Source organism: Phascolarctos cinereus, unplaced genomic scaffold, assembly GCF_003287225.1.
Source record: "Phascolarctos cinereus isolate Bilbo 61053 unplaced genomic scaffold, phaCin_HiC Scaffold_4;HRSCAF=312, whole genome shotgun sequence".
Lineage (NCBI taxonomy): Eukaryota > Metazoa > Chordata > Mammalia > Diprotodontia > Phascolarctidae > Phascolarctos > Phascolarctos cinereus.
Window position 1 is genome coordinate 59,382,549 of NW_027555847.1, and position 19,306 is coordinate 59,401,854.

The 19,306-nt window shown below is 42.9% G+C and overlaps 1 protein-coding gene across 2 annotated transcripts in view; it reads left to right on the plus strand.

The window, feature by feature from the left end:
• The window catches only part of SLC41A3 (solute carrier family 41 member 3), a 68,055-nt gene that overhangs the window by 20,762 nt on the left and 27,987 nt on the right, over window positions 1-19,306 (plus strand). For both annotated transcript variants that reach the window (XM_020981152.2, XM_020981154.2), the window contains 3 exons: window positions 4,039-4,146; window positions 11,386-11,457; window positions 14,996-15,140. In XM_020981152.2, the coding sequence (XP_020836811.1) occupies window positions 4,039-4,146; window positions 11,386-11,457; window positions 14,996-15,140 (325 nt within the window). The remainder of the gene's footprint in view (window positions 1-4,038; window positions 4,147-11,385; window positions 11,458-14,995; window positions 15,141-19,306) is intronic.

Here is a 19,306-nt window from a genome sequence, read left to right on the forward strand (position 1 = left end):
ATTGTATCAGAGCGGCAGGGTAGCATAGCAGAAGGAGTATCAGATTTGGGGTCAGGACCTGGGTGCAAATCCCACATTAGATATTGGCAGTGCAGCCCAGGACAAATCACTTAACCTTTCTGAGCCATGAGCCTCAGTTTCTCCTTCTCTAAAATGAGGGTGAAAATAGCACCTGCCTCTCATAAGACTGTTGTGAGGCTGGGATGAGATGCCTTCTCCAAAGCTCTTTGCAAACCTTAAAACATGTTATATAAAGCTGAGTTGTGACTTGGAATAGTGGGCTGCTACATCTAGAAACACCTCCCCCCCCCCCAGACCTCTCACTCCCAGTGTTCTCAAAGTGTCTGCCACTGGCTTGGATGGCTAATGTTTGAATGCCTATCTACAAAGAGGTTTTATATGAGGGAGACAGGAAGAGAGAAGGAAAGACATAAGGAGAGAGAGAGTGAGAGAGACAGAAAGAGAGAGAGAGAGAGAGAGAGAGAGAGAGAGAGAGAGAGAGAGAGAGAGAAGAGAGAGAGAATATCATGTACCTGGTAAGCGCTGCGGGTGCTGTAACCAACTTCCCCAACATCCCAGTTTTGCTATTCTTGACCCAGGGTCCACATCGGCAATTACAAGAAGTAGGTACATAGAACTGCTTTACCTAAAGTCGGCCACCTGATTCACCTTATCATAGAATGCCAAGAATGAATTGAAGGGATGTTAAGAGATCGTCTTGTCCAACCCTTTCATTTCCAAGACAAACTGAGCCCTGAGGTGAAGCTGATTTGTCCAAAGTCCCCGGGGCAGGTCGGCAGCAGAGCCCAGCCTGGAGCCTCTCAGCCAGTGGGGTTTCTTCCCCCACACCTTGATACCTCTGTGTTTGGTACTGTGTTCTCAGTTCTCTGCTCCAATGTGTTTTCTAGTCCCAAATCAATTCAATCTGACCAGCATTTATTAAACATTCACTGTGTATCACACACTGTGTTAGTTGTTGGGGCTACAAAGATAAAAATGCCATCATCCTGTCCCTCAAAGAGATTATTTTCTTCTGGGGGTGGGAAATAATATGAAAACAGAAAAAATAAATTTTAAAAGATTATCAGTGTTTGGATTTCTGTATAAGGAAATTCATCTGTATAAGGAAATTCATCTGCCAGTACAGATCCACACTTTCCTCTGCATTTACAATTGTAAAGAGTTTCCTGGGACACAAGAAGGTTAAATGACTTACTGATCCTATAGTCACTATATGACCCAAATCTTCCTGACTGCAGGGCTAGTTCTCTACCCACCATACCATGCTGTCTGTCAAATACAAATTGGAGCAGAGCTCTCACAATCAGGAAATAGGGGAAGGTTTCTTATAGGAAGTGGCCCTTCAGCTGAGCTTTGGAGGGAGCTAGGCATTCTAAAATGCAGAGGTGAGTTGCAGACATGGGAGAAAATCAATGAAAAGACTCAGAGACAGATGGAACAGATTGTTCAGGCAGCAGTAAAGGAGCTGGTTTGGGTGGAATGTAGAGTGCCTCGAGGGGAGAGTTAGCAAGTCAGCCCCTTAGAGATATGCTGGAGCCAGGTGGTGAAAGGGTTAACAGCCAGACTCAGGCATTGCTGTTTGGTACATTAACAGAACCCACAGAATTTGTGACATATTTTCTGTAGAAAGCCTAGCTTCTCCTGGCCACAGGCCATGCACAAACCATCCCTACCTGACGCAAACCAGAGAGGAGCCGACCCCCAGCAGAATGGGGGCTGAGGAACCAGTCCCAGCTGATACCACCCTCTTCCAAAGTGCAGAGGTCGGAATGCGCAGGGGCCTCCTTGGATCTTGCATGTAAGGCCATCTGCAAGCTTGGGCACAGTGACCCATAGCTTGGGACACTGATTATATTTAGTTCTCCCACTTGTAGGAAGATTGCTCTGCTCCTGACTCCGACATTTACTAAAGCTGCATGACCCTGGACAAGTCACTTTAACCCTGTCTGCCTCAGTTTCCTCATCTGTAAAAATGAGAAGGAAATGGCAAACCACTCCAGTATTTTTGCCAATAAAACCCCAAATGAGGCCATGAAGAGTTGGCCATGACTGAAGCAACTCAACAATATGTACACACATACATAATAAATACTAATGAGTGCAAGATAGGGAGGAAGATTACTGGTAGTTGTTGGGGGGGGAGAAGGTGGACGTAAAGAGTTATGAATCCTCCATAGAGATGATGATGATGATGATGATTGTAATGGGTAGCATTTTATAGTTCTTTAAGGTTTAGCAAAATCGTTTATATATATCCCTTCATTTGATCCCTACAACAATATTGGAAGAGAGGTGTTTTTCCTCCATTTTACAGATGGAAAAAATGAAGCAAACAGAGGTTAAACGATTTGCCCAGGGCCAAATAACAAATATGTGTCTGGGATAGGATTTGAAATTAGGTCTTCCTGACTCCAAGTCCAATGCTCCATGAACTGTGGTCACCTAGCTGCCTTGGACTAATTGGACTTCTGGGAGGTGATGTATTTATTCACCAAGAAAGTTTCCTCGCATAAGGAAAAGAGAAGAGAGCTCAGGACAGAACTTTGGGGATGTATCCACAATTAGGGAATGTGATATGAATGACTTGCAAAGGAGACAGAGGAGGATAGGTCAGAGAGGTAGGAGGAAAATCAAGGGAGATCCATGTCACAACTACCCAGAAAGGAGAGTGTCCAGGAGGAGAGGGTGGTCACTTGTGTCCAACACTATGGAGCAGTCAAGAAGGAACATAGATTGCCTTCATTGGAAGATAACTGGCCCCATTCAGAATTTAAATGTGTAACCTTGACCTTGGGGACAGAAAAAGGTCTTTGATTTCTCTGGGAACTCTGACCTTGGCTTTTCCCTGGTTAAGTTGAAGGCCTCCCCGCCCCCCCCCCCCAGATTATTGTCCCTTAACTCATTTCCACTCTTCCGTTTTCATCATCTCTTAATCTCCTGAAGCCCTTTTCTCATACCCATCTCTCTTAGGGCCAGGCCTTTAGGATGAAATCCACCTGCTAATTAAAAGTGCTGAGAAGCTGCTGGCTCTAATTGAGTTTCTATTTTGGGCAGATATTTTTGATAACTTTTTCCACTGAGGTCACTTAGGGAATCTGAGGTGCTTTCTCTGAGCAGTGGCTGACCTCCGGGATTGAAAATGCCTAAATTCTTTCCTTGGCCCCTGGAAGCTCATGTTTCAGGTGGTATTCAACAATTCTGGGGCAAGTTTGGCCAATTAAATATTAGTTTATCAGACCATAGTTTGGACTCAGAGTCAGGTCTCTGGGGTTCTGGTCCCAGATGTATAACCATCATCCTTTGTGACCTCCACTAAGGAGACTTGACTCCACTTTGCATGAATGTCTAGAATGAAATCTGATCTGAAAATGTCACCTAGGTTAATGCTGTCTCTAAAAGGAGTACAAGAGAGGGATTGTAGAGAGAGAAATTTCCTAATACTGAGACCTGGCCAAAAATGGATTGGGCTGCCTTAGGGGCTAATGAGTTCCCTCTTACTGGAAGTCTAGGCTGAACAACCTCAGGGCATTCTGCAAGAGGGCTCATTATTCAGGTATAGATTGGATTAACTGATCTCTGAGGTCTCTTCCAACTCTAATATTCTGGTTGGGGGAAAGGGGAGGGAGGAAGAAAATGAGGCTGGGTGGGAAAATATTATTTTATGGTATAGTATTATATCTGTATCATGCTATAGGTGGAGAAACTGAGGCTCAGGAGAGGGAAGGTGACATACTTGAGGTCACAGTATTAGAATCAAAGATGTCAAGTTGGACCTTAGAGGCCATCCATTCCAATCTCTTATTTTGCAGATGAGGAAACTGAGACATATAGAGATTATGTGATTTAGCCATAGTTAGGAAGCATCTGAGGTAGGATTTGAACCCAGGTCTTCCTGTCACCAAGTCTGGCATTCTAGCTACTGTGCCATACTGCCATAGCAGGTAGATAATTGTATCTTAGGTACATGTACCCACGTGCGTAAGTGGAATAATGTTTTCTTTGTTTTTTCCCTGGCAGCACTGGACCGTGTTTGTGGAGATTAAAGAACTCTTAATCCTAGTACCTCCCCTTTTGGGCCTGAAAGGGAACTTGGAAATGACTTTGGCTTGCCGGCTCTCCACAGCTGTAAGTTCACATCTAGGCCCCTTGTCCCAGAAGCGCAAAAACTCTAGCAGTGCTCAAGTTGCTGGTTCTCAAAGAAACAAGTGATTGGTCCTTGGCTGTCACATTAATGCTCTTTCTTAATGCCCATGATGAAGGCAGAAACTGCCAATCATAGGCAACAGATCTTGAGATCCGGGTCTCTTAATCTTGTCTCTGTCATGGACGCCTTCAGCACTCTGGCGAAATCTCTGGGGCCCTTTGCAAAATAAGGTTTTGAGGTGCATGGGGTCACGGAGGAAGCCAATGCTATTGAGACAATAATATTGAACTGCAGTTATCAACATTTAAAACAAAAGGCCGTGCCGGTGCTGAGTGAAGCGAGCAGAGCCAGGAGAACGCTGTGCGCAGTAACAGCCACATTGTCCGATGACGGGCTTTGATGGACTTAGCCCTTCTTGGCAATGCAAGCATCTAAGGCACCTCCAGCAGTCTCATGATGGAAAACGCTGTCCACATCCAAAGAAAGAACTATGGAGTCTGAATGCAGATCGAAACACAGTATTTGCTGTTTTTTCTTCTGTTTTGTTTTGTTTCTTCTTTCTTGTGGTTCCTCCTATTGGTTCTAATTCTTCTTTACAACATGACTAATATGAAAATATGTTTCATAGGAACGTATATGTATAGCCTATATCAGATTGCACACCATCTTGGGGAGGGAGGGGGAGAAAATTTAAAATTCAAAAACTTAGGGGGGCAGCTAGGTGGCACAGTGGATAGAGCACTGGCCCTGGAGTCAGGAGGACCTAGTTCAAATTGGGCCTCAGACACATAACACTCACTATCTGTGTGATCCTAGGCAAGTCACTTTACCCCAATTGCCTCACAAAAAAACAAACAAACAAAAAAAACCTTATGGAAGTGATTGTTGAAAACTAAAAATTAATTAAAATTTTAAAAAAGGTCATGGAACTCAAGTTAAGAACACTTGATTTAAAAAAAAAAGTAGCTGGAATCCTGGAATTTTAGAGCTATAATAAGCCAATCAGTGTGCATTTATTAAGCACCATGTTAAGTGCTGTGGATAAAGAGACAAAAAGTGAGACAGTCCTTGTCCTCAAGGGCTTATATTTCTAATAAGAAATTTTAAGGTCATCTAGTCCATCTAGTCCTTTCATTTTAAAGAAGAGGGAACTGAGGCTCTTCCTGGGCCATCCTTTCTCCTTGTCACCTTTCTCATCCCATCAAGCCTCACATCATCCCTTCCCCCACCCTCTAGCTTTTTGACCCCTACAAAACTGCTGTTGGGAAGGGAAGAATGATGGCTGATTCTTCCCTCCTATGTCTCCAGGCTCAGAAATGATCTAGTTCCCACCTAATCTGTGTTTGGTCTAACTGAAAGTTAGAACTGTAGAAGAAGAGAAGGAAGAAGAGAACAGGTCTGGGTATGGAAAAGAATGCTAACAGAAATCAGAGGCAGGGAACTGGATGATAATGGGGAGCAGAAGCAGGGCTGATTCCTATGCAGATCTGGACAGATCAAAATTTCATTCTGAACATTCTTACAAAATGACACGAAGGCCATTCATCTAAGGTGACACTATGGGCCGGTCACTGAGCTAGAACCAACCTTTTGTTTTTTTTGTCCAAGCCTAAAATTTTACTGGACAGGGAGGCCAATCACTCCCTCCCCAACATTTTCCAACTCATATAATTCAAATGAGGAAAATCCTTGTGACTGCCAGACTAGAGATTACTTCATTAGGCATAAGACCCTTTTTTTTAAAAAAATGACTACCATTAACATACGAATTTATAAACTGATATCACGCCAACAAAAAACAGAACAGGTGATCCTTAAAGTGCATCTCTCCCTAAAAGGAGAGAAATACCCCAGAGTAGCTGGTAAGGATCCAGAAAGTCACAGGGGCAGAAAAAAAAAGGTATCTGAAGCCTGATAGTATTAGATTTGGAAGAAACTTGGGAGATAATATCATTCCAAACATCTCTACAGGCTAGAATGAGAAGACAGTATTTTCTTGATTCTTTAATGAAGCTATCATTTCATCAGTGTGACCCCATACTTTCCACCTATGCCATAACTGAACACTTCATCTCTCAGGCAGCCACCCAGATGGGTGAGCCTCTCTGCACTTAATGAGGCTGGTCTTTGGGCAGCTGAGCCTCATCCCATCACTATGCCCAAGTGCAAAGCCTTTCTAGCTCAGTGTAGGACCTGCCAGAGGCCTTTTGGGAAGCAGAAAGTAGTCTCTAAATGAAAGGAAGGGGAAACCAGCCCCGCAGTCCCATAATCCTTCATCTGGGAGGTGTTAGTAGCTCTGAGCTGCTCATAACTAAAGCTAGAAAAATTCTTGGAGACCATCAGCCACCCCCCTCACTTTATAGTGACACTGGCAGCTTTTCCATACTGTCATTCCATGCTTTCCCTGAAGCATCAGAGGAAGACTTTGGTGAAGTCACAGCCATCACTTTAACTCACACCTGGGGAAGATAGATGCCTTGTCTGAGGAGAGATTTCACAGTCACATCTTGTTCTCCTAAGTCAGATGCTTTTTAAAAAATCAGTAAACAACATACCCAGGAGAATCTTATGTTCTCTACGCCCCTCAGGCAGTTGGCCAACTGAAAAGAGTTTGTCTGCCTTAGAAAATCATCTGAAAAAGACTGCCTGCCTGTTACCCTCTCGTGCTTTTATCCAGGCTAGTGGTATCCAACTTACATAGAAACAGGGCCACTAAACCTGTGGGCCACATATTGGTTTAGTTTTAAATTGTAATATTATCTAAATTTCATTATATTTTCTTTATTTTGTTAAAATAAATAACCCCTGACTATATTGTATTCTGGCTTGAGCCACATCCAAGAGTATTATAAATGTAAGTATAAACCACACTGGCCGTTGTGGCTCCTATTTGACCTTCCTGATCAAGGACAGCTTTGTTGTGTGCGTAGACCATTCTCATTTTCTAAAGATGAGAGATCAGGCTGATATCTCTTTACTTTGTTTGTTAATTGTTCATAGTCCATGATCTTTTCCATTCTTTTAGCATCGTCCTCTCTTTTACATATCCAGGAATTCTGTTTCTGGATGCCTTTAATACTGTTCCCTCCTCATCAGCCCCCAGGGCCCAATGTAGTGTTCTTCTGTGCATATTTGTTAAGGAAAGCTGCCCTTGTTAACTATATCTTCCTAAATGTCATTGACGCTTCCATCTGTAGTCCACTGAGCATGGAGGAGGTAGAGTTCAAACACAGTGGTTCCACTCCTCTAAGTAGATTATTATAAAAATTCCAATAGATCTGGTTCCTTTTTTGTCCATTTGTGATCTTTCTGCCAGTTTCATCACCCTAGGGCGATCTGACTTAGCTGGGTCCCACACCAAACTTTCTACGAGCCTGACTTCTCCCAGGCTGTTTTTTCCTCATTTTGTTTGGCAATGCTGCTCCTGATCTCCCACTGTCATCTGTTTTACAAATAAGCTTGAACCCTAAACTTGTCTTGCCCTTGGCTTCTATTTCTTTTCTACTTGGAAAGCAGATCACAAAATGTTTACTGGCTAAGGCAGTTTCTGGGCTCTTTTAGCAGCCTCAATGTGGTAAATATATTTGCATCCACTAAATGTTGCTAATAAAAGACAGAAGCGTAGAAAGGACTTCAGTGCCATCCAGTGTGAACTATATGGGAAAGAGAATCCCCTTATAGCATACGCTGAATGTGGTCACCCAGCTTTAACCTGAAGACTTCCAAGAAAAGGAAGCCTACCACCTCCCAGAGGGAGTCCATGCCACTTGGAAAATGATCATTGGAAGTTTTTCCTTATGACAAACCTAAATTAATGTCTTGCAATTCCTACTCATTGCTTCTGGTTCTTCCTTTTGTGGCCAAATAGGACATGTCCAATCCTTCTTCCACTTGATGACTCTACAGATACCTGAAGGCAGCTAACATATCTCCCCTGATTCTTTTCTTCTCCAGGTTAGACAGTCTCCATTCCGATGGCATGGATTTAAGGCTGTTCATTACCCTAGTACACATGGCTAAAGTCAATGCCTTTATTTCTCCCTATTTTTCACTTTTCAGAAATGGCAGTTGATTTATAGAGGTGGGATTACAGCATTTGTGATTGAACAAAGTACCTTTGTCTCTCTCCCATGTCTTTTAGGTGTTTGCTTTGCCTTTTAAACAGTTGGTGATCTGACATACACAGGCAGGTGATTTTAGAAATCGCTGCTCTATTTGGAACCAGTTAATTTCATTGTTCTTAGATGTAATCACTTTCATTTTTGTATGCTTTCATTAGATGTTTGATGCTTTCAGCATCTTCTTGTGTTCTGTTTGACAAAAGTATTTGTGATTTACAGGTGGGAGACTCCTAAGTCATCTATAAACATTTAGACTCTTTCATTCCTGACCTTCAAACCATATTGATTAAAGGACTGTTTTAGGAAAATAGCATTGGCAGCAATATGCTAGATGAATTTGGGTCAGAGTGGAAGTAATGCCCATCCAACTGCATGTCATAATTTGAGCAATTAGGCATTGTAATCCACTTTGTTTTCCCCTTGTAGAGGGCTGCTGTGATATCATAACTAATAACTCATAGGTTTAGAGCTGTAAAGGACCTCAGAGGTCATCCACTCCAACCCCTTTATTTTACAGATGAGGAGGCTGAGGCCCAGGAGGCTAAGTCAGTTGCCCAAAGTCTGTCTCATGGGGCCATGAAATGTAGAATTAAAAGGGACACTTGGGTTCAAAATATTATCTACACGAGAACAAGATAGGAGTACCTTTCTGGGCCTTGTTCCTTTGTCTATAAAATGGGGATGACTAATACTTTGCCTACCTCACAAGCATTGGTTGTTTAAAAAAAAAAGCAGCTGGGAAAGGATCTAAGGAGTTCACTGGACTTCAAGCTCACTAGGAGCCGCCAGCTTAATGAGGCAGCTAAAACAAACCTAATGCAATCAATCTGAGGCTAAATTAACAGAAATCATAGTGTCCAAAACAAAGGAGAGCATAGTCTGTCCTCTTTCCAGGTCCAATAGTATCTGTTTTGTTCTGCTCTGGACGCCATATTTTAATAATGAGCCACCGAGAGAAAGGTAATCAAGATGTTGAAGGGACCACAACTGCATTGTAAGAGAACTGATTTAAGGAATTGGTAGTGTTTTGGGGGAGCAGCTAGGTGGCACAGTGGAGAAAGTGCTGGGCCTGAAGGAAGGAAGGCTCATCTTTCTGAGTTCAAATCTGGCCTGAGACAGTGGCTGTGTGACCTTGGGCAAGTCACTTCACCCTGTTTGTCTCAGTTTCCTCATCTGTAAAATGAGCTGGAGAAGGAAATAGCAAACCACTCCAGTATCTCTGCCAAGAAAACCCCAAATGGAGTCACGAAGAGTCAAACATGACTGAAAAATGACTGAATATAGAAGAAGAGAAATGATTTAAGCAACTGGGAATGTTTAGCTTGTAGAAGAGAAAGCTTGGGGGGAGGGGGGAGGATGTATGTTGTCTTCAAGTCTTTGAAAGGCAGTCATGCAGAAGAGAGAGAAGACTTGCTTTACTTTGATCCAGAAGACAAAACTAAGAAAAATGGGTGGAAATTGCAGACGCATATAAAGTCAATACAAGGAAAAATCTTCACATTGAGAGCTGTCCAAAGGGGAAATGGGCTCTCTCTAGAGTTGTGAAGGTCCCCATCATTGGCAGTCTTTGAGCCGAGAATGGAGGGTCATTTGTCATAGATGGTAAAAGGTGATTCCTGCTCATTTACAAAGGTCAGAGCTTGGCGAAGGGCAAGGAGGGTCTTTATAAATCTAATTTAAGGGGAGAACGTTGCTTGAGTGAGAGGCAGGATAGCCCAATGCTCTGTCTGCTATATTCTGATAAAGAAAATCGGAGTTTGAGTCACAGGCTGGACACTCATCAGATGACTCTGGGAAAGTCATTTGGCCCCTCAGGGTCTTAGGTTCCTCACCAGTAAAATGAAAGTAAACAATCCTTGCATTGCCCACACCATGGGCATTAGTCATGAAGAAAGTACCTCCTAAGTTCTAAAAGGCTCCTGGAGATGGGAGCATTAATCAGGAAACAATTTCCTACCTGAGGTGGGACTGTGAAGTTGGAAAGAGAGAGAAAGAGAATAAGAATAGGGGGATGGAGGAGGGTCCCTTTCCCTTCAAAATATCCTTGTGTCTTTCAGTCAGGTGTTCCTTTAACATCTGCCACGAGCAGGGTACTGTATTGCCAGATGTTCTAGAAGATACAGAAATACAAGGGAGTTTCCTTGCCTTCAGGAAACTTTCAGTCCAGTCAGGGAAGCAAGACAGCCCCAAATAGCAATTAGTGAATGAGAATAATTATAATAAGGTGCCGAGTTGTGCAGTTCAGCCAGATAAGTGTCTTAAGACATAAGAGATTTAGAGTGGCTTAGAATCAGCAGGGAAGGCTTAGAGATGTAAATCATTTAATCTGGAGGGAACCCTAGTTAAATCCCTGCATTGTATAGATGGGAAATCTGAGGCCCAGAGAAGGGAAGGATACCCTAGCTAGCAGGGCAGGACCTGAAAAGGAACAATGAAGTCAGTGTCCTTTTTTGAGCCTTAGTTTCCTCATTTGTACAATGGGCATAATAATAGCACCTACTTCATAGAATTATCACAAAGATCAAATAATGTAATGAACATAAAGTACTTTGAAAACCTTGAAGTCCCATGTTAATGATAGTTATAATTAATGGCAGAGAGAGGAAGGGTTGGGCCAAATTGTGAAGGGCCTCAAATGTTGGATAAAGGAGTTGGAATAGAATCAGTTGGGCAACTAGGTGGCACCATAGTTTACAAAGCACTGGGCCACTTTGAGTTCAAATCTGGCCTCAGACACTAGCTGCATGACCCTGGGCAAGTCACTTAACCCTCATTACCAAAGTTTCCTCATCTGTAAAATGAGCAGGAGAAGGAAATGGCAAACCATTCCAGTATCTTTGCCAAGAAAACCCCAAATGGAGGCACGAAGAGTCAGACACAACTGAAACGACTGAGCAACAGCAATGGAATCAGTTAACCAATATTTGTTAGCTTGGCCTCTAGACTTCTTAGAAAGGGTCTTTCACAGGCCCTGCCAGGCCAGGCCAATGCCCCCCTGCGTTCAGACCCAGCTGGGCCGTGAATAGAAGCAGGGAGTCACTATAGATGTCCACTGGGTTTCCGTCTGTTGATTCTTTGCTTTTTCTCTTTCGCTTGTAGGCTAACACTGGGAAGTTTGACGACCCGCAGCAGCAGCAAACAATGATCAGCAGTAACCTCGCTCTGATCCAGGTGAGTCACCCCAGTGTTCAGTATCAGCTGTCACTTTGGCCAAGTCTGTGTTCTAGGGGGTGGGACTTGTCAGAGGCATAACTAGGGGTTTTTTTTAGGGGGAAGGATTTACAGAGGAAGGATTATAAATTTCACCTTTCTGATTGAAAAATCTTTTTAGTTGCGAAGTAGTCACAGAAACAGAGACCCTGGGACACTGACACAAGGCTACCATCGGGGAGGCCAGGGGATGGTGAAGGGGAGAGACGGTGTGATATGGTGGATGGAGGGCTGGCCTTTGTCAAATCAATCAGCCAACATTTATTAAGTACCCACTGTATACTGTGGGTGCTGTGCTAGGCTCTGAAGATACGAAGAAAAAAAAATTTAAGTATGTTCCTGCCCTCAAGAAGCTTACATTCTATCAAGAAAAATAACATGTACATGTAGTGGGTTTTATAGTCTATATGAATGTCAGGAACTAGCTAACGACCATATCGAGTCTCCACTCTTCAGGTTGTTACTTGACTTCTTTACCTTAATTTCTTCTCAGGTTCTGAGATAGGGAATAAATTTGATATTTCCTCCTAAATTAATAAAAATGCATGATATAGTTAATTAGATATGAATCCTTACTCCAGTTGATAAGATAAACAGATAAACTTCTTTCCCTTAGTCTTTCTTCCTTCTCTCCCTCTTTCTCAAACCCTCTAGTTTCATAGGCTTAAATAAATATCAATGGAACTGGCCATACAATGTTATTAAAAGTATTAACAAGCCGTTTAGATACATATTCAAATATTTCAACAATGTATTACAGTGTGAAAGATCACAGTGGGAGTTATTTCCAACTATCAGCTGTAACTACTGACTTCTACTCAACTCTGGAAACATAATCCCACCATTCAGCGTTCTCAGCTTGACAGACACTTGGGAATTATCAGTATGGTTCATTCTCCAAAACATGAGAGTTTAACGCAGTTCTCTCAAGAAATGTATCTTCAGTCTTTGACTTTGACTGATAAGTTCTCTTATCAAATATTTTCTTTCTCTCTGGCTATTACAGTTAAAACCCACTCCAAAATACAGCTAAACTACCACTGTCCCAAGATTCTGTTCCCTCTTAGAGTAACAGTATTGATAGTCTCTGTGGGAGGGGCTATTTAGGTTGGCATTACATTTCTCCTTGTAACCAAAAATTTTTCAGTCCCTGAATAGTCATTTAGGGTACACCAAATCCACATTAATATTAAATATAAAAATAGGTACTAGTAACTAACATTTATACAGCACTTGCTACGTACAAGTGCTTTACAATTATTATCTCGTTTGGTCCTTAGAACAACCCTTGGAGGTAAGTGTTCTTATCTCCATTTTATCGATGAGGAAACTAAGGCAAACAGAGGTTAAGTGACTTGCCCAGGGTCACACAGCTAGTAAGTGTCTGAGGTCAGATTTGAACTTAGGTCTTCCTGATTCCAGGCCTAACCACTGTGTCAACTAGCTGCCCCAATTATAATATATTACTGGACATAAAGTAAATACATAATACAAAGCACTACTAGACAGAAAAAGTATCTAAAATATATAGAGAACATAATAAATAGTACATACATGCAAGGAGGGAAATTTTTAATTCATATAATAATATATGATAATATATAATAATATAAATATATGATGCGTAGCAAATGATAAAATATATAATCATATTATTCAGTATTATGTGCAGTGTGCATGAGTAACCATTTTTCCTGTGGCATCATAATTTCACCCACTTAAAAGTTGACTGGTTCTAATTCTTTTGTGACATTGATCTTTTGACATCTGTACTTGAATTTGTTGATAGTATAATATTTGTTTAGCTTTTCTGAAATTTGTTTAGCTTTTCTTTTTCTCCTGAGGGGTTTTTCCAGTTGAAACTATACATAGGAAGTATCTTACCTCTGGGTTTAATCCTCTGACTTTGTTAGAAACAAGGGTCCTCTGAAATCCTAGGAAAAGTTTTGGAGTTTCTGCATACAGCATCTGCTTGACTCAAAGTAGCAGAACAGCTTTCTGTGAAACAAGCTGGGCCTCCCCATTCTTAAGCTGATAATGTAGTCACTTCTTTTAATAATTTGTCCCTGAATTTAGCTTCCTCTTTATAGCTAAAAGAGGAACACCTTGATTACTTTAAACATGTGTGTTTTGGTCTCCCTTACTATCCAATTTCTTCTTCAGCTTCACTGTCTCACTTGCAGGTTTTCTATCCCGTTAGCAAATCTCTGTTTAGTTCTTATTTTCAGATGTCTTCGACATTCTCTACCAAATACCAAAGTTTTTTGTTTTTGTTTTGTTTTTTTTTTATCAAAACTCTATCATCTTGCTTTAAATCATGATAACAAACTTGGACCTCTCACCATTATTTGTTTTTCATTCCTGGCTCCTTAGATATCCTTTTCTCAGAATCAAGTAATAATTCTCCTGGGCACACTTGACATATTTATGACCTTCTATTCCATATCTGTTAACAGAAAATAGATCTGCTTTCTTTATTGTACCTAGGGCACATTCTTATATCAAATTGTTATGATCTGACTGCCAGTGAGATTATGCTTACCATTTGGGGGGAGGGTCTGAGCTCCGGGGCAAAAAAGGCTTCCTTCATTCCAAGGGGGAGAAGGGGTTATCAGGAGGTCAGGCACAGAAGAGAAAGGGTGGAGAAATCTCTGGCTGGGGTCGCCAATAGCCAATAAGTGTACAAGAGCAGTCACTGGATTCTGTATCTATTCTGTATTTTGTTATTCAATCATTTTAATCATGTCCTACTCTTCCCAACCCTGTGGACCTGTCTGTGGGGTTTTCTCAGCAAACGTACTAGAGTGGTTTGCCATTTCCTTCTCCAGTGGCAAACAGAGGTTAAGTGACTCGCCCAAGGTCACACAGCTAGGAAGTTTCTGAGGCTGGATTCTGAGGCTTCCTGTCTCCAAGCACAGCACTCTTATCCACTGAGTGCCTCCATTTTATATATACCTATATGCATATGTGACCTTTCCCTACACCCAGGACTTTTCTTTAATAGGAAATTCCAGCCTGGGCTTTTAGCAAGGGGTTTCTTCTTCTAAAAGAAAGGCAGAATGGTCAGAGTTCAACCCTTCCACTAAATACAGGAACAGAATCAGGAATGTTTCAAGTTCAGGGACTTGGCAGATTACATTTTGGATTGTCAGCAAAAGAAGGAGGGAGGTAGAGAGGCTCCATGGTACAGTGGAAAACACTGGACTAGCTGTTATGTCTCCCCTGAGTCCTCTTTTCTCTAGGTTAAAACCCCTGATTCCTTTAATGGATCCTTCTATGGCATGAACCCAAGGCCCTTCACCGTCTTTATTGCCCTGATGGGGTTGGACTAGATGAGCTCTAAGGTCTATTTAAAATCTAAAAATCTGTGGCCCCCTTTCCTTTCTTTGCCCTTCTCCTCCCCCCTTCTCCATCTACTGCTTCCCGATGTCATCCCTCTTCCCCCTCTCCCTTGCTCCTTCCCACCACAAGCCCTGACCTGTGATTTCTGCCCTGACAGGTTCAGGCCACAGTTGTGGGCCTACTGGCTGCTGTTGTTGCCCTTACGCTGGAAGCTATCTCTGGACAAAAACTTGAGTTGTCCCACATCGGGGTCCTGTGTGCCAGCAGTATGGTCACAGCCTTCATGGCCGCCATGTTCTTAGGTGAGCACCATTACCATTTTCTGCCTATGACATTACCCAGCTGGCTCCAGACAAGACCTCTGCCACAGAATGTGACTCTTCTGCAGGCTTTGGGAATTCCCAAAGCCCAGAGAAATAGGCCTCCCCTACCAGACGATTCCCCCATCATGTAGCTTCACCCAAGCCATACTTCCATTCCGCCTGCTGCAGGGGAATACTCCTTCACTGGGCTCTTTTCCCTTTCCTCCACCACCATCAGAATCCCTATCCTCTCTCTTCCATCACTAAGCAATGGTTCTTTGGGAGGACATTCAGGCCAAGCCATTGGAGGCAAGGCCAGCCTTCTTTCATGCCTTCTTCTTCCCGGTCCCTCCATCCTCCCCATTCTACCACCTGTCCTGGGTCCTCGTCTTGTTCTTATGAGATCTGGTGTTGGGGGACTTGAGTCTATATCTCTAGCTGTCTGCTGGCTATCAATTAGTCATCCCCTTCCCAATACAGTGTTAGCTGGTAACATGCTTAAAGTACTTCCCTTACCAGTAGTGCTTTTATTATCACAGGGAGCTTTGGACCAAAAAAACAGTTAAGACAGAAAGGAATGAAGCATTCACAATGACGTATCAGGCACTGGGACAGGCATGTTGAGAAAGGCAGTCTGGAGTCTGGAAGCCTTAAGTTTGAATCCTGCTTCAGATACTATCAAGTCACTTATGGGTCCCAGTTTCCTCATCTGTAAAATCGGCACGTTGGACATTAGGACTTCGAAGACCCTTTCTAGCTCTAAATCTACAATTCCATGAGTATCTGAAAATGGGACATGCTCTCTCTGTTTAGGCCTCCCTGGTCTTAGGGAAGGGCAAAGAATGGAATCTTCTTTCTATTGGAAGCAGTGAGAGCATCAGAGTTCATAGACTCTTAACATTTTATCCCAGTGTTTAAATAGGAGCTTTAATTCTGATTTTTTTGTTTTCTGGGTTTTTTTTAGCAAAAAATTGTAGCCAGTATTTTGGGGTGCCTTTACTCTCCCATCCTTTATTTTGTGGATTCTGCTGCTTTAGAATTTGTTTAGAGCCATTTTTTATAGGTATTTGGAGGGGTTTGGGGGAGAGCTCAAGCAAGTCACTGCTTTCACTCATCTTGGCTCTGCCCCCCTCCTATCCTTTATTTTGCCTGCTGTCTCATGGGATTCTTGGATTTAAAGGTCATCTAATCTGATGATCCCTTCATTCTACAAACTGGGAAACTGAGGCTGAGCTTCCCTTTCAGATGCTCATTGAATTATGTGACTGACTTAACCAAGGGGCCATGAAGTTGAGAAGTTGTGGAGAGTGGTGGAGACCCAAACCAAGTCCCCCCAACACCAGATCCAGCACTCTTTCTGCAATATCAGCATTCTCACTGCATTTCCCCAGGTACTGGTTTAGCACAGGGGCCAGGCATGCCATGGCTCTACCATCATTTGAAGCAGAGATCCATCCCAGGAGGTGGGCAAGGATTTCTGATAGCATTTTTTCCCAGAAAGAGTCAAAGATGTACTAGGAAAGCAATTTGACTTCTTCCTTGAAGTGACGCAGTGACAAGGGTAGGACAGGTCTTGTGTTCCCCCATTGTATAGATGAGAAAACAGAGGCCCAAAGAGAAGAGACTTGCCCAAGGTCACACAGCTGGTAAACAACAGAGCCTGGATTGGGTCCCTGGGCCTTTGCTCTGATGTCACTGATTCTTATGCCAGAAGTGACAGCTGAGGCCCTTTGCCTGGCTACTCTGACATGAAGCAAAGGACACCCACCACAAACTAAGTTCCTGCTCATATTTCAGCATTGGAGTTGGTGGGGGAGTGTTGGGGGCATCATGGTACACTGGAAACAGGATGGGACCTGGGGAGCTGGATTTGTAGTCATGGGCTCCAAGTTCAAATCCTGGCTCTGACTCTTACTACATAGGTGACCTTGAGCAAGTCACAAGTGGTCTTGGCCTCAGTTTCCTAATCTCTGAAATAAGGGTTTGGATTGGATTTATGATTCTTCAGTTTACTAGCTGGGGCAACTAGCATATCAGGCCTGGAATTAGGAAGACCTGAGTTCAAATCTGCCCTCAGACCTTGGGCAAGTCACTTAACCTCTGTTTGCCTTAACCCACTGGAGAAGGAAGTGGCAGCCCTGGAGTCAGGAAGATTTATCTTCCTGCGTTCAAATCTGGCCTCAGACACTTACTAGCTGTGTGACCCTTGGCAAGTCACTTAACTCTGTTTGCCTCAGTTTCCTCATCTGTAAAATGAGCTGGAGAAGGAAATGGCAAACCACTCCCATATGTCTGCCAAGAAAATCCCAAAGGGGGTCACAAAAAGTCAGACACAACTGAAATGGCTGAACAAATTTAGTAGCTGTGTGATTAAGGAAAAGTCACTCTTCTGAACCTGATCTCTGTTGCCTTGCAGATAAAGATTTATAATTTGCTAGCAGTGTCATTCTGGGAAAAGTCATTCTAGCTCTCTGACCCTCTCTCCTTATCTGTAAAATGGGGATGATTATGCTTGACTTACCGACTTCACAGGGTAATTGTGAGGAAAGGGATTTGTAAATCTGAATGTATTCTATACAAGTTAGGTGAGGCTCATGGGGCTCCCCTTGCTTTGTGCTCCACCCCTTTCCATAATGCCTCAGGCTCCTCCGGCCCAGATGTCCTAGTGTTTCTGCTAGTTTGAAAGACCCTGCTTCCCATCAGTGACTGCTTATCCTCAGTCCGGGGCTGCTTCTCCTAGGGGGCTTGCATTCTCATCCTCACATTTCTGGGAATGGAAAGAATATGGGGCTAGTGGTTTTGAGACCTAGGTTCTGATCCCAGTTCTTCCACCAGTTCATTGTGACCTTGGGCCTTCAGAGGGCCTCGGTTTCCACCTCTGTAAAATAGAGGGAGGGTGAGTTGGATCAAAGTATTATTTAGCTCTCTGCCAGACTTGAGACCATAGGATAATGCAACTCCTCTGTTATAAGAATTCTAGGCTCATTACACTAGGAAACACAGGGAGGTTTTAACTTGCTTATTAGGGAAGAATGAATTCCAGGGTCCACCCCTGGAGGGCAGTGTGGGTTTCCTTTCAAAAATCAAGCAGCTGTAATTGCTATTTCTAAATCTCAGATCCCCACCAGGCCTTGCCTTCACCCTTTAGGGGTAAATAAGGTTGGGGGGCAGAGAAAAATTATAAAATTCTAGTGTTTGAACTAGAAGGGCCCTTACTGGTCATCTAGGTACAATGTTTTCCTACTGGTGGCTTGAAGCCCTGCTCAGTCAGTTCTGAAAATATTTGTCAAGTACTAGCTGTATACAGAGCACTGTGTTGGTTTCTGAGGGAAATAACAAAGTTTAAGGTATATCATAAAAAATGCTAGGGGAATGATGAAAAAACTCAATTCTGTTTTTATGTAGCACCTGCCATGAGCTTAGCTATGTGTTCCCGGAGAAGGTGAAGCAGTCCTAGGGAAATCCTAAGAGAGATAGATGCTGCTGTGTCTACCTGGATCCACCTAATGTTCTCCCCAGATTGGAGAGAGCAGGAAATCACAGGCAGACCCCAGGAGAATAACAAGAAAACCTACATGGGTCAGTCCCCATGACCCTGTTGTGATAAGCTTTTGTCTTCCATGCCATGAACATTCCAGATTGTTAAGAATTTGGCTATTCTGACAGGGTCCCTCCTGGTATGTAGCTGTGTGACCTTGGGTAAATTGCATCCATTTCACTTCTGTCTTTCTTGGGCACCATTCCTCCTCCTTAGGAAAGTCTTTGGTTGTCTTCACTGGCATCACCTTCCAAAGGTTGAGGATGTCACCATATGTCCCTCACTCACCTTAATGACCCATCATCTGATTCTACTATGGAGTAAAAGACTTGTAGAAAGAATATCAGGGCTGAGAGGCCGTGGGCCTGGATTCTTATTTGATTTGTGCCATCACTCATTTGAGCAAGTCCTCTGAGTCTCAGTTCCCTTCTCTGTAAACCAGATGATCACTAATGTCCCCTCCAACACTGACATTCTTATTCTAAGATCCTTTCAAGCCTTCACGTTATCCAATGTAAAGCTCTTTCTTCTGTTCTCTTGGCATTAGCAAGCACCATAGTTTTCTTCCCACTGGGAAAAACACAAGATATTTATTTGTTTGTTTTTCTGTTGGTCCCAGAGCATGCTA